This window comes from Carcharhinus amblyrhynchos, chromosome 24 (assembly GCF_965287045.1).
Source record: "Carcharhinus amblyrhynchos chromosome 24, sCarAmb.v2.hapA, whole genome shotgun sequence".
Taxonomy (NCBI): domain Eukaryota; kingdom Metazoa; phylum Chordata; class Chondrichthyes; order Carcharhiniformes; family Carcharhinidae; genus Carcharhinus; species Carcharhinus amblyrhynchos.
This window is the reverse complement of record NC_137347.1, coordinates 35,130,724-35,144,883: the sequence shown is the minus strand read 5'-3', so window position 1 is coordinate 35,144,883 and position 14,160 is coordinate 35,130,724. Positions and strand designations below refer to the sequence as shown.

Here is a 14,160-nt window from a genome sequence, read left to right as displayed (position 1 = left end):
TGATGCACAAGGACACCGAGGTCTCGGAGTATCCACCTGTCTTAAATTGCACCCATTCAAGTAATAATTTGTCTTCCTATTATTGCTACCAAAGTGGATAATCTCACATTTATTCATATTATACTGCATCTGCCATGCATGTGCCCACACACTCAACTTGTACAAATCACGCTGAAGCATCTTTACATTCTCCTATTGTCATTACCTTGTTGCTGTATTGTGTTTCTCCTTTTTTTGGTAATAATATTTTGTTCGGGGAATAGATTGCCAGTGAGAGTGCTAACTGGTGGTGCTTTTCCACCTTCCTCCTCTTTCAATCTTCAAAGCTTTAAAACTGGTCTGTCTTTTGCTCATCAGAAGTTTTCAAATTGCGATGTGCCAGTCCTGAGACATCCGCACATGTATAAAACAGAGTGTGAACACAGTGCCCTATACATCCTATACTTTTTATTCAGACTTGTGTGTAATTTCTCTTGTATTCCAATAACTTTTAGATACTTGGAAGTTAAGATAGTTGGTAGTGGGTAGGGTGTTCACGAGAGTATCACTACTTGCAGGGATCCCTTTGGACTGTCCAAATATTTTGAGAAGAGTGGGGGTTTGTCTGCGTTTAAGTGTTCAAATATCCTTTAGTATACTCAGACTCCAGGAATTTTGTAGAGATCAATATACCCTGGTTGCATATCTATAAGAAATTATTAAAACCTCCTGCTTGTTTGAATAGGCTTCAGAATATTCAAGTAGGCAGTATCTTTCCCAATCAAAATCATATGATCATGCTGGTTCAGCTAATGAAAAGGACAGCCAGAAATCTTGACAATTTGTATATGAATGAAGGAGCTACACTTTGGGAGTAGTGACACATGAGCCACGTGTTGGCTGCTCTGGCTCCCAGGAAGGTCAAATGCTAAATGGCTTTTCATGTACAGTCAGTGTTATATGGGAAATTGTAGGAGCTGCCGTGGCAGCAAGATCCAATAGTATTGATAAGTAAATGATCAGCTAGTTTATTGTTGGGGGGTTGAGGGTGATGAGGCAAGGTATTGAGGTGGAGCTACCTCCGTTCACTAGTTCAACATCTTTTTGCTACTGTTTTCTCTGAAAGATAGCACTTGTGACAGTACAGCACCCGTTCTGTGCTGGAAGTTCAACTGAGTGGTTCAAAATCCCAACTTTTTTAGTTTAGGAGTAGAAAGAAAGCAACTGAAGACTTTCACCCACTAGAACAGCACAGCAGTGCAATGGTTAGCATTGCTGCCTCAGAACTCTGGGGGCCCAGGTTCAATTTCGGCCTTGAGTGTCTATCTCTGTAGTTTGCATGCTTGTCCCACATCTGGATTAGTTTCCTCCCACAGTCCAAAGACTTACAGGTTAGGTTGATTGGCCATGGTAAATTGCCTTGCACTGGTGTGTGTGTGTGTGTGTGTGTGTGTGTGTGTGTGTGTGTGTGTGTGTGTGTGTGTGTGTGTGTGTGCGCGTGTGTGCGCGCGCGCGCGATTGGTGTACGTGGTTAAGATGAAGACTTTCACCCACCACTTTGTACGTTGGTTGGTCTTGTATTGCATGGGTTGTACCAGAACAAGCTCTTACCATAAATAGTGGTTATAGAAAAGGAATATTGTCTTGATTTTTATAGTATTTGGTAACATTGCGTTAAATTCAGGCAAGAAAAACTAATGTTTCACAAGTGCTGGATTATGCATCTTTGTGTATAAGCGTTGAAGTTGCTGCTAATAATACCCTGGGAGGCAATTCCTAACTTTGAAAAAGCACTGCTGACTGCAGTGGATTTTTATTAGCGTTCTGCAAGAGAAAGGATATTAAAAGTCAGGTAAATTCGAAAAACGTAGAAGTCTCATGATGGACAAGTAGAATTCTGTTGATGCCATGGATTGTTCCCTGGTCCCTTGCAAAGGCGCCATAATATTGTGTAACTAAATCCCTGGAATTGTAGGAGCTTCAGATATTGGTGCTGTAAGGTTGAGCAGTAATTTGATGCATCATTGAAAGGAAAGTAGTACTTTGCATTTCTTTTTTCTGATTTGAACTTCTCCTTTGTAAGTAGATGGAATTCTCTAACTGTGGGTTCAAGTCAGCTGGAAGGCGTTGCTATTTATGTTATTATTGTAAAACATGTTGTGTAGTAACCTCATTGTGTTATTGTTCACTTGCTCTCTGATGCATGTCAGAATCAATCTTTTGTTTAATCTTACCAGTTCAAACAGTTGGTACACAAACAAACGATGAAGCTGTTTGCTGAACTAGAAATTAAAAGGAAGGAGCGTGAAGCTAAGGACATGCATGAGAGGTATATGGAATTATCTTAACATCTGTTGTACCAATCATTCTGTCTTTAATTTCTTCCCAGTGACCCATCCTCTCACCCTCCCCAAACTCCCCAGCAATGCTGTTTGTAACTGGGGAGTCAATTTTTGATGGCGAAAAGAAACTGTATATAATCGACTCTTAATTCAAAGTAATTTAAATTATTCAATACTTAAAACTTCACTAACTCCTGTTTGCCCATCATTCCCTATACTTTGTTAGATTTTGGCTGCTGGTCCGACAGCATTTAGTTTTTAAGACAAAATTCTCATCCTTTATTCAAATCCCACCATAACCTTACCTGTATCTCTAACTTCCTACAACTATCTTACCAAGATAGGGATGGCAAGGTGGCACAGTGGTTGCACTGCTATCTCACAGCGCCAGGGACACCCGGTTCAATATCAGCCTCAGGTCACTGTCTGTATGGCGTTTGCATATTCTTCCTGTATCTGCATGGCTTTCCTCTCTGTCCAAAAATGTGCAGGTTAGTTTGATTGGCCATGCTAAATTGATCCTAATGTCAGGGGATTAGCAGGGAGTTAGGAGAATAGGTCCTGGGTGGGATTGTGTCAGTGCAGACTTGATGGGCCAAAAGGCCTCCTGCACTGTTGGGATTCTTTTAAAGATAGCTGTGTTTTTCTGATTCTCGCCTCTTGATCATTAGTCAACCGTTGGCCGTACCTTCAGCTGCGAGGGCTTGGAAACTTAAAAAGTTCCCCCCTTTATCTCTCCCCTCCTTTTGAAGTATTTTGAAGAAGCTACTATGATAAAGTTTTTGGTCATCTGGCCTAAAATGTTTTTGGCTCTGTCAGATTTTATTTAATATCCCTTTTATGCAGCATCTTGTGATGTGTTGCTATATTAAAGGTGCTTTATAAATGCAAATTGTTAATTTGCACTTTGAAGTGTTGATATGAACTTGATATTTGAGCTTTTTCTTATGATAATTCAAATGTATTCAGTACAAAAATTGATTCTAATTTTCAGTCTTTTGCTGTAGCTTTATTTTCTTTCCAACTGCCACTTACAAAGAACAACACAGCACGGGAAACAGACCCTTCGGCCCAACGAGCCCGCGCCGCCGTCCCACTGTCTCAGTGACCTATTCATGATTTTAGTCTATACCTAACGTGCGAGGATCAGGGAGGTCCAATTTAGGGACAATTTAGTACCCAATCAATCAGCCTAAAAGCACATCTTTGGGGGGATGTGGGAGGAAACCGGAGCACCCGGAGGAAACCCACGCAACCACGGGGAGAACGTGCAAACTCCCACGGACACAGGCCCAAATCCATGTGTCCGCACAGCAACAGAGATAGTCTCTGAGCTGTCATGTTGCCCTCGAGATGGTCCAGTTTAAGCACACTAACGACATGAAGCAATAGGCAACTCCCGAAGCAACGTCCAAGAGCAGCCCACTACAACCTGCCGCATGCATGCCCCTTGCTGGACTTAAATGCCTGTGGAGACAAAAAAATTCATTATTAAACAGGCAAAGACTAACATCCCTGAGGCAAAACGTATTCCCAAGCCTACAATGTTTAGTAAGGCCTACTATATCCCCCTATATGTAGCCCGCTCATATGGCTGTCTAACTGGCTCTTAAACAACCCTAGCGTGCCTGCTTCCACCACCTTACTCGGCAGTGCATTCCACACCCCCACTACCCTTTGCGTGAAAAACTGCCCTCTAATATTTGTCTTATACCTAGCCCCCCTCACCCTAAGCCCGTGACCCCTCGTTCTATCCATTTCTAATAGCGGAAAAAGCTTACCACCATTTACTCTATCTATCCCCTTCATAATCTTATAAACCTCTATTAGATCCCCCCTCAGCCGACGTCTCTCAAGGGAAAACAGCCCAAGTTCATTCAATCTATCCTCGTAAGACAGCCCTTCCATACCAGGCAACATCCTGGTAAATCTCCTCTGCACACTCTCCAGGATCTCTACATCCTTCCGGTAGTACGGCGACCAGAACTGGACGCAGTACTCCAAGTGAGGCCTAACCAACGTTCTATACAACTGCAACATCAGACTCCTACTCTTATATTCTATACCTCTTCCTATGAAGGCTAACATACCATACGCTTTCCTCATCACATTCTGCACCTGCACCGACACCTTCAGGGACTTGTGCACTTGCACCCCCAGGTCTCTCTGTGTATCTATACTCCGGATAGTTCTACCTTTTATTGTATAACTCCCCTCCACATTATTCCGGCCAAAGTGCATCACCTCGCACTTCTCCGGATTAAATTCCATTTGCCATCTATCTGCCCAATCTACCAGCCTGTCTATGTCCTGTTGCATTGCCAGGCACTGCTCCTCAGTACCCGCCAATCCAACCATCTTAGTGTCATCAGCAAATTTGCTGATCACACCACCTACCCCCTCTTCCAAGTCATTAATATATACCACAAATAGGAGAGGTCCAAGTACCGAGCCCTGCGGCACACCACTGGTGACAGGCCTCCAATTGGAAAAGGAGCCTTCCACTACTACTCGCTGTCTCCTCCTCCCAAGCCAGTTCTCCACCCATCTACATACCTGGCCTTGTATCCCATGAGCCTTCACCTTTTCTATCAGCCTACCATGAGGGACCTTGTCAAACGCCTTACTGAAATCCATATAGACGACATCAACGGCTTGTCCTTCGTCAACCGTTTTTGTCACCTCTTCAAAAAATTCCACTAGATTCGTAAGGCACGACCTCCCTGTAACGAAGCCATGCTGCGTATCCCTGATCAGATTGCAGCGCTCCAGATGTTCATACATCCTATCCTTGAGGATCCTCTCCATTAGCTTGCCTATAACTGAAGTCAAGCTCACCGGCCTATAATTCCCTGGGTTATCCCTCTGACCCTTCTTAAACAACGGTACTACATTTGCAATGCGCCAATCCTCTGGGACCTCACCTGTGTCCAAAGAAGAGACAAAGATTTGCGTCAGAGGCCCAGCAATTTCATCCCTCACCTCCCTTAGCAGCCTGGGATAGATGCCATCAGGCCCCGGAGATTTATCCGTCTTTATACTGTCTAAAAGTCCCAACACCTCTTCCCTCGTGATGACTATATCCCTCAACGGATCCTCAAACTCCTCAAGCACAGCACCTGACATCAGGCCCCTCTCCTGCGTGAATACTGACGCAAAGTATTCATTCAGGATCTCCCCCATTCCCCCAGGCTCCAAGCATAGTTCCCCTCCTCTGTCCCTGAGAGGACCAATCTTCCCTCTAACCATCCTTTTATTTCTAACATAGGAGTAAAATGCCTTAGGATTGTCTTTAATCCTACCCGCCAAAGCCATTTCGTGGCCCCTTTTTGCCTTTCTGATGCCCCTTTTAAGTTCTCTCCTACATTCTCTGTATTCTTCTAACGCTATCTCTGTCCTCAAATGCCTAGATCTAATGTACGCCTCCCTCTTCCTCCTGACCAGGTCCTCAATATCCCTAGTTACCCACGGCTCTCTAATCCTACCCTTCCCATCCTTCCTCTTGACCGGCACGTGCCTTTCCTGCAAAGATATTAGTTTTCCCTTGAGAGACTCCCACATACCCAGCGTCGACCTGCCATCAAACAGTTTACCCCAGTCCGTATCTTTAAGATCCTGCCTAATCCGGTTGTATCTAGCCCTCCCCCAGTTTAACACCCTCCCCTTAGGACAGGCTTCATCTTTATCCATTAATATCTTAAACCAGACAGAGTTGTGGTCACTGTTAGCCACCTGCTCTCCTACTTCAACCTATTGTAATTTATTCTCCAAACCTCTCCCGATGCCCCCTTCCACCCCACCAATCCCAAATTCCCCCTTTCATTTTCTAAATTCCTTGGCATGAGATTGTTTGGACTTCAGCGACCTGTCAGCACCTCACCTAAACGCCCCTCTTTATTTGTGAGCTATGTCTGTGTGAGTTGGTAGACCATTTTTATATCGTGCTGTGGGTTTGGGTGTTGGGGCCAGGTGTGGGGTGTGCAAGTCATAACCAAGCTTAGCTCTTATCACCTATGTTATGTTTGCCAGCAGTTAATAATAGTTTAGTAAAGGGGAAGTTGGTTTTGAGGACCTCCAGATACGAGACCAACTCCTCGATCCCAGGGCAACAAGTAAAGGGGGCATCCCAGGCTGTGCAGTTTGAGAACCCCTTAATTCACTGGAGTTTTTTTTGTCACCAATCCAGGCAAACAAATGCAAAATTTCAATGGTTGAATGCTTATTGAGCCACTTTGAGGCCCATTTTCTGATATTGTCCATTCTTCCCAATCCAGGAAACGGCAAAGAGAGGAAGAGATTGAGCAGGAAGAGAAAGCAAAACGTGATAAAGAATGGCAGAAGAATTTTGAGGTTTGTAAAATTCTAATTTACCAATTTCTAATTCTTGTCATGTTTTGAATGACTTGTGGAACAATGAGCAATGGTTAGGATTCTTCAGTCTTATTGAGAATGGTTTCTTTCTGGAAAGCCAGTTTATTTTATTAACTACCTTAACATTGAGATGTCCAGTGAGTGATGCAGAATAGTCAATTTCATAGTATGTCTTGAAACAGACAAAAAAACCATCTGTTTTAGATTGCAGTTTAGTATCTAATATTCTAAGAAGAGTGAATTCTAATTAAAAAAACGCTATGGAATATACACTCCAAATCTCAGTGCAATATTTCCTCATATGAATTTTTTAGAATGACAGTTATTATGTGCTAAGCAAACCTAAATACAGAAATATCTCACTGGGCCATAGGATTAACAATGAGGCTAACTGCACTTCCCATTATTTATGTGGAAATGGGACAACAACTCCTATACGTGTTGCAATTAAATCTGGAAGTCCAGGTGCTTCTGTCTGAGGTACCTTGCACTTCCAGAAACTTCCCAGAAATGGCATAGGTTACATTTGCAGCACAGAAACATGGCCATTTGGCCCAACCAGAATCATAGGAGGCAGAGAGTGGGGGTCAATGGGTGCTATTCAGATTGGCGGATGGTGACTAGTGGAGTGCCCCAGGGGTCGGTGCTGGGGCCTCAGCTATTTACCATTTATATAGATGATCTGGAGGAGGGAACCGAGTGTATGGTGTCGAAATTTGCTGATGACACCAAGATTGGTGGAACGGCAAATTGTGCGGAGGGTGTGGCGAGTCTACAGAAGGATCTAGATAGGCTGGGCGAATGGGCCAGGAACTGGCAAATGGAATTTAATGTTGGCAAGTGCGAGGTGGTCCACTTTGGTAGGAATAATGGTAGGAAGGATTATTACTTATTGGCGAAAAACTGCAGCAGGCGACGGTGCAGAGGGACCTCGGGGTCCTTGTGCATGAGTCGCAAAAACCCAGCTTGCAGGTGCAGCAGGTGGTCAGGAAGGCGAATGGGATGCTGGCCTTCATAGCGAGGGGGATTGAATATAAAAGTAGGGAGGTCTTGCTGCGGCTGTATAGGGCATTGGTGAGGCCGCAGCTGGAGTAGTGTGTGCAGTTTTGGGCGCTGTACTTACGCAAGGATATTTTGGCCTTGGAGGGAGTGCAGAGGAGGTTTACTAGGCTGATACCGGAGTTGAGGGGGTTGAGCTATGAGGAGAGGCTGAATAAACTAGGCTTGTACTTGTTAGGGAGTTTAGAAGAATGAGGGGAGATCTCATTGAGACATATAAGATGATGAATGGGATGGATAGGATAGAGGTGGAGAGACTCTTCTCGCTCAGAAAGGATAGTAGGACTAGGGGGCACAGCCTCAAGATAAAGGGGGGGGCGGTTTAGAACGGAGTTGAGGAGGAACTTCTTCACTCAAAGGGTGGTGAATCTCTGGAATTCTCTGCCTGTTTGAAGTGGTGGAGCCTACCTCGCTAAATATTTTTAAGACGCGGATTGATGGGTTTTTGATAAGAGAGGGGATTAAGGGTTATGAGGAGAGGGCGGGAATGTGGAACTGAGCCATGACAGATCAGCCATGATCTTATTGAATGGCGGGGCAGGCTCGAAGGGCTAGATGGCCTACTCCTGCTCCTATTTCTTATGTTCTTATGTACAGTGCAGAAGGAGACCTTTTGGCTCATTGAGTCAGCACCGACTTTCCAACAGAGCATATCAATCAGGCTCTATCCCCATAGCCCCAAGTATTTGCTCTGCTAATGCACTTAACCTTCATATCCTTGGGCACTAAGGGAGCAGTTTAACATGGCCAGTTCACCTAACCTGCACATCTTTGGATTGTGGGAGGAAACCGGAGCACCTGGAAGAAACCCACACAAACGTGGGGATAATATGCAAACTCCACATGGGATGTTTACAGTGGACAGTGAAAGGAGATTTTAATCTCATCACTTTGACTTGGCTTCAAGCCCAAGTCCCAGCGTGAAAGCATAATGAACTGACTGTGATACCTGCATCCTCACACTAATGAATCTGATCACATTGTTTATAGAAACATAGAAACCCTACAGCACAGAGGCCATTCAGCCCATCGAATCTGCACTGACCACAATCCCACCTGGGCCCTACCCCCATATCCCTACATGTTTACCCACTAATCCCTCTAACCTATGCATCTCAGGACACTAAGGGCAATTCTAGCATAGCCAATCAACCTATCCCGCACATCTTTGGACTGTGGGAGGAAACCCATGCAAACACGAGGAGAATGTGCAAACTCCACATGGACACTGACCCAAGCTGGGAATCGAACCCAAGGCCCTGGAGCTGTGAAGCAGCAGTGCTAACCACTGTGCTACCGTGCTGCCCCAGAGTGGAAAGGAAAACTTGCTTAGTTCCATTTTTCTAGATCCAATCATCGTCAGAGCATATCCAGCAATGGTGTCTCTTCCCACCCCTGCACTGTTACCTCAGGAACTCCAAGAATCTTTCCTTCTGCTGCCCCTTAGCAAACCTTCCAAAGATACGGAATTGTCTTCCACGTGTTTATTAACAACACCCAGCTCTCCTTCTCCAGGCTACTCAGATTACTAGACCTGTATCTGGATGAGCTGTGATTTTTTTTTTCATCCCCAGTAGGAAAACCAAATTCTTCATCTTGGCCCGTGCCAGAACATTTTTTTTTAAGAGTTTAGTTATTAGTCACAAGTAAGGCTTACATTAACACTGCAATGAAGTTACTGTGAAATAAGCATTGTCAATGAAAGTTAGTATTGTCACTGTGCTGTTGTCGCCTGTTTTTACTCTCCTACGTTCCCCAGCAACAAACTCGGATTGAACCAGACTGTTTACAGCCTCAACATTCTATTTAACCTCAAGCTGAGCTTCTGTCCCCATATCCTCTCCCATTGCATTCTGCTAACTTGCACCTTCATTGCCTTATCTGTCTCTGCCCTTTTGCTATGAAAGCCTTCATTTGTACCTGTGCCACCTCCAGACATAACAGCTCCAATATTTTCCTGGCTGGGCCCTCACCCTGCATAAATTTCAGCTCATACAATATCCTGCTGTCCATGTCCCTGCTTGTCCATCATCCTTGCCTGCAATGGACCTGCCTGCTCATTGCTTCACGTTTAAAATTCTCAATCTTATGTGTTTAAATTTCTTCATGGCTCACTCATTGCCAGTTCTGTATCATTCTCCAACCCAATGAACCCCACCTTGGACTATTATGCCCCTCTAACCCTGGTATCTGCTCTGTTCACATTGCCAGCGTGCCTTCAGCCAGCTAGACTCCACCACCTGGTACTCCCTCCCTAAATCTCTCTGTTTTATGACCGCTCCGTTCTTAAACAAATCTTTCATCATTACCCTGCTCCCACCCTTTTGAATATCTGCTCCTTTGACTCCACAGAGATTTTTTTTCTGATTTTAAGTACCAGAAATTCTGTAAAGCTTAACGCGGCCATATGACTTAGGAGCAGAAGTTAGCCGTTTGGCCGATCTGATATAGTCCTCCACTCCACTTTCCGTTCTTATCCCCATAACCCTTGAATCCTTTACTGATTAAAAATCTATCTAGCCTTGAATATACATAATGACCCAGGCTCTTCAGGCCTCTGTGATAAAGAATTCCACAGATTCGCTCTCCTCTGAGAGAAGAAAGTCCTCCTCATCTCTATCTTAAATGTGTGACCCTTCACTCTGAGATTATGCCCTTTGGCCCTAGACTCTTTCACAAGAGGAAGCAATCTGTCTGCGTCTACTGAGTCCTCTGAGAATCTTACATGCCTCAATAAGGTTGCTTCTCATTTTTCTAAACTCCAATAAGTACAGGCCCACCCTGCTCAACCCCCCTCATAAGAAAATCCCCCCCCCCCAATATCCGGGATCAACCTAGTGAATGTTCTCTGGACTGCCACCAAGCCACTATATCTTTTCATAGAGAAGGAGACCAAAAACTGTTTACATTATTCCAGGTATGGCCTAACTAGTGCCTTGTATAGTTTTAGCAAAATTTCTCTATATTTATACTCATTCCCTTTGAAATAAAGGCCAACGTTGACCAACAATTTTTTTAATTTGATGTTTATTTGAAATATGAAAAATACTTGAGCATGATTAGTATGTTATGTCATTATCACTTAGGGTCGCGTTTCTGAAGAGAGTAATTAATGTGAATTTAAATGCTGAGAGTTATTAGTTTGGTACAGTGGGGCAAGCACAGTTTGAAAATGATGTTGAAGTGTTGAATCCAGAGTCTTTTACAAGAATTATGCTGACTCTCTACATTGTCTTTTCCCTGTAGTGTCTTGGTCTGAATACAATAAATTACCCTCGTGAAAGCCATTTGATTTGCTTTTCTGTCCATTGGTTGAACACATTGCCCCACAGCATATGCTGGTGAATCTGATGTTTGTGTTGATATACAGGTTGTTGATTTAAGATCTCGTTTTGTTCGGATCTCTAAGTTTTTTTTCCCAGCTGGAAATGGAAGAGCTTCAGAGATCATGAGCCGCGGAATGTACAGGGTAGTTGTGGGGGAAAGCCTGAAAATGGCCAAAGAATCCAGCAAGCTGTAGCCGGACCTAATGACAAAACCTACCAAATGTCTTTTTGCACAGGCTTCTGCTCAGCAGCAGGCCAAATGGATAGCCTGGTCATAGGGTAGGAGGGAACACCAGTGGTAGGACTCCGCAGCCGGGACTGCCCCCAAGGGGTGGGGAGGCCTATGATTGGGTTGGGAAAGGCGGAAAGCTTCTTCAAGGGGACCAAGGTGAGTTCTTGTGCTCCTCCTGGCCCTCGGTGTACCTTCTCTCCCATGCTTTGACATTCCAATATTCAGCACTGTAAAAGTGGTGAGTTGGGTTTGCATTCAGCATGTTTTACCTTTTTACTCCTGACCCCTTGTCATTGTGTGTAGAGGGTGATAAATGTCAGGGCCAGTAAGTTACTGAAGATCAGTATTGTGATGTGAGACAAGTCAGAAGCTTTGAAAAGAAGGGCAGCACAGTGGTTAGCACTGCTGCCTCTCAGTGCCGGGGACCCAAACTCAGTTCCGGTCTTGGGTGACTGTCTGTGGAGTTTGCACATTCTCCCCCGTGTCTGCGTGGGTTTCCTCCGAGTGCTCCGGTTTCCTCCCACAGTCCGAAGATGTGCAGGTTAGGTTGATTGGCCATGCTAAATTGTGCTTTAGTGTCAGAGGGATTAGCAACGTAAATAAATTAGGTCATGGGCATAGGGCTTGGGTGGGACTGTTGTTGCAGGCTTGATCGAATGGCCTCCACCTGCGTTGTAGGGATTCTATGAATACCACCACGGTGATTACATGCAGACTGTGGCTGCTCTAAGATCAGCCGTCAGGATTTGTGCTTACAACATGAGCTGGAAGCTGCAACCAATCTCAGGTCCCAAAAAGGAATGGACCATGTTCTTCTTTCGATTTCAAAATACTGGTTGAATTTTGTCATTGCCTAGTCCTTCTGATGCCAGGTTTTGCATTGATTGGATGCAGCGTCTGAAACTCATTGCACCATCTTGGCCACGGGCCCACAGACCTCTATGACAGAGTGTTTCTATCATTTTTGTCCCTTGTCACTCATCATTGCGGCCACCCTGAATCATAACTTCTCTGAATTGTAGCTTCTTCAGCTCTGCATGAGCAGGCAATAATTTCAGTAGATTTAACGAGAGATAGTCAATCTTCTGGCGTAATAGGAAATGACATTTGAAGAAAACAGTCCCTGCACCATTTATATTTTAGTTTAAGTGTTAAACTGAACCGTTGTGTGTGTGTCTTAACCACAGGAAAGCCGCGATGGCCGTGTTGATAGCTGGAGAAACTTCCAAGCAAATAAGAAGGGCAAGAAAGAAAAGAAACAGAGGAGTTTCCTCAAGCCACCAAAGGTTAAGATGGAGCAGCGATAAGAGCCATCTGAAAATATTTTGCATAAAATAGGAAATCACAAACACAGACAACTATAGCAATGTTCACTCCAGAACATGTTCTTTGCCTAGGAGTAGTGTTTGCAGTTTAGTGGCAGAAATGTTTTTTTCTTCCCTCCCCTCCACCGCCCCTCCCCCCCCCCCCCCCCCCCCCCCCCCACCCTTTTCAGTCTACTGACTCATACATGTTGTCGTAGCTAATACTATTGTTTAGTTCCATCCCTGATAATCTATGTGGCAGGGCTTCACTGCTTCCTGATTCTAAACCAATATGATGTAAATGTACAGTATAAAAGAGGTTGATAACGGCCTTGTATCCTTTTGAAAACCTTTAATTTTTAAGCCCTGTAATTTAACGTTTTGTAACCTTTTTGTACTGTGAACAATTTGTCTATCTTTAGCCATCAAAGGTAACCATTAAAAGTGTTTGGAAATAACAAAGTATGCGTTTTCTATTTTCAGAGTTGATAGATCCCATTTGTTGTGTGACTGACTGGATTGATGCATCATAGTTTGAAGTGTATAGTGAATTTTGGCTTCCATGTGCACACATTAAAGTTGAGTAACATTAAAAAGCTTTGAATTTCAAACTCCCAGGAGGGAAAGAATATCTAAAATTTGGAAAGGAGGTACTAATTCATAGATGGGGGAGTGCTTTTGCTGATTATCACCCCTTTCCTGAAGGTGGTGGTTGATGTTGGGGTCACAGTTTTACAGATGGCACCAGTTCAACTTCACCACATGGTAACTCTCCATATACAAATGACTATTGGTTATGGATGGGCTGAGGACAATTCATAGAATAATTTCATTTATAGAATTTATCAGCACGGTGGTCAGCACTGCTGCCTCACAGTGCCAGGGACCTCTGGGTTTGATTCCTGGCTTGGGTCACTGTCTGTATGGAGTTTGCACGTTCTCCCCATGTCTGCATGGGCCTCCTCCTGGTGCTCCGGTTTTCTCTCTCAGTCTGAAAGACATGCTGGTTAGGTGGATTGGCAATGCTAAATTCTCCCTCAATGTACCTGAACAAGTGTCGGAGTTTGGTGACTAGGGGATTTTCACAGAAATTTCATTGCAGTGTTAATGTAAGCCTACTTGTGACACTAATAAATTAGCTTTAGCTTCTTATTGGATTGTCCTGCAATAAGTTCAAGTTTCTCCCTATAACGAAGACAAAAAATGTTCAGCATGTCTGACAGTATCTATTGGGGGGGCGGGGGGGGAGAGGTTTCAGATCAATCAATTTTCATCAGCACTCATGAGCTAAAGCAGGCCATTCGGCTCATCAAGCCCACACTGACGACAATCTCACCCAGGCTCTATCCCTGTAACCCCTGCTAATCCTCCTGACACCAAGGGGCAATTTTTTAAAGTTTATTTATTAGTCACAGTTTATAAGTAGGCTTACATTAACACTACAGTGAAGTTACCGTGAAAACCCCCTATTATGTCCCCAGTTCCCTGTCATTTATCACGTCCAAGCTACCTAACCTGCGCATCTTTGGACTGTAAGAAGTCTCAAC

At 44.2% G+C, this 14,160-nt stretch overlaps 1 protein-coding gene across 1 annotated transcript in view; it reads left to right on the top strand.

Moving 5' to 3' along the window:
* The window catches only part of dnajc8 (DnaJ (Hsp40) homolog, subfamily C, member 8), a 45,297-nt gene extending 31,443 nt beyond the window's left edge, over positions 1-13,854 (top strand). Inside the window, exons 7-9 of the mRNA XM_080211496.1 lie at positions 2,217-2,308; positions 6,596-6,671; positions 12,497-13,854. Coding sequence (XP_080067622.1) covers positions 2,217-2,308; positions 6,596-6,671; positions 12,497-12,616 — 288 coding nt within the window. The 3' untranslated portion in view covers positions 12,617-13,854. The remainder of the gene's footprint in view (positions 1-2,216; positions 2,309-6,595; positions 6,672-12,496) is intronic.
* The last annotated feature ends 306 nt before the right edge of the window (positions 13,855-14,160 follow it).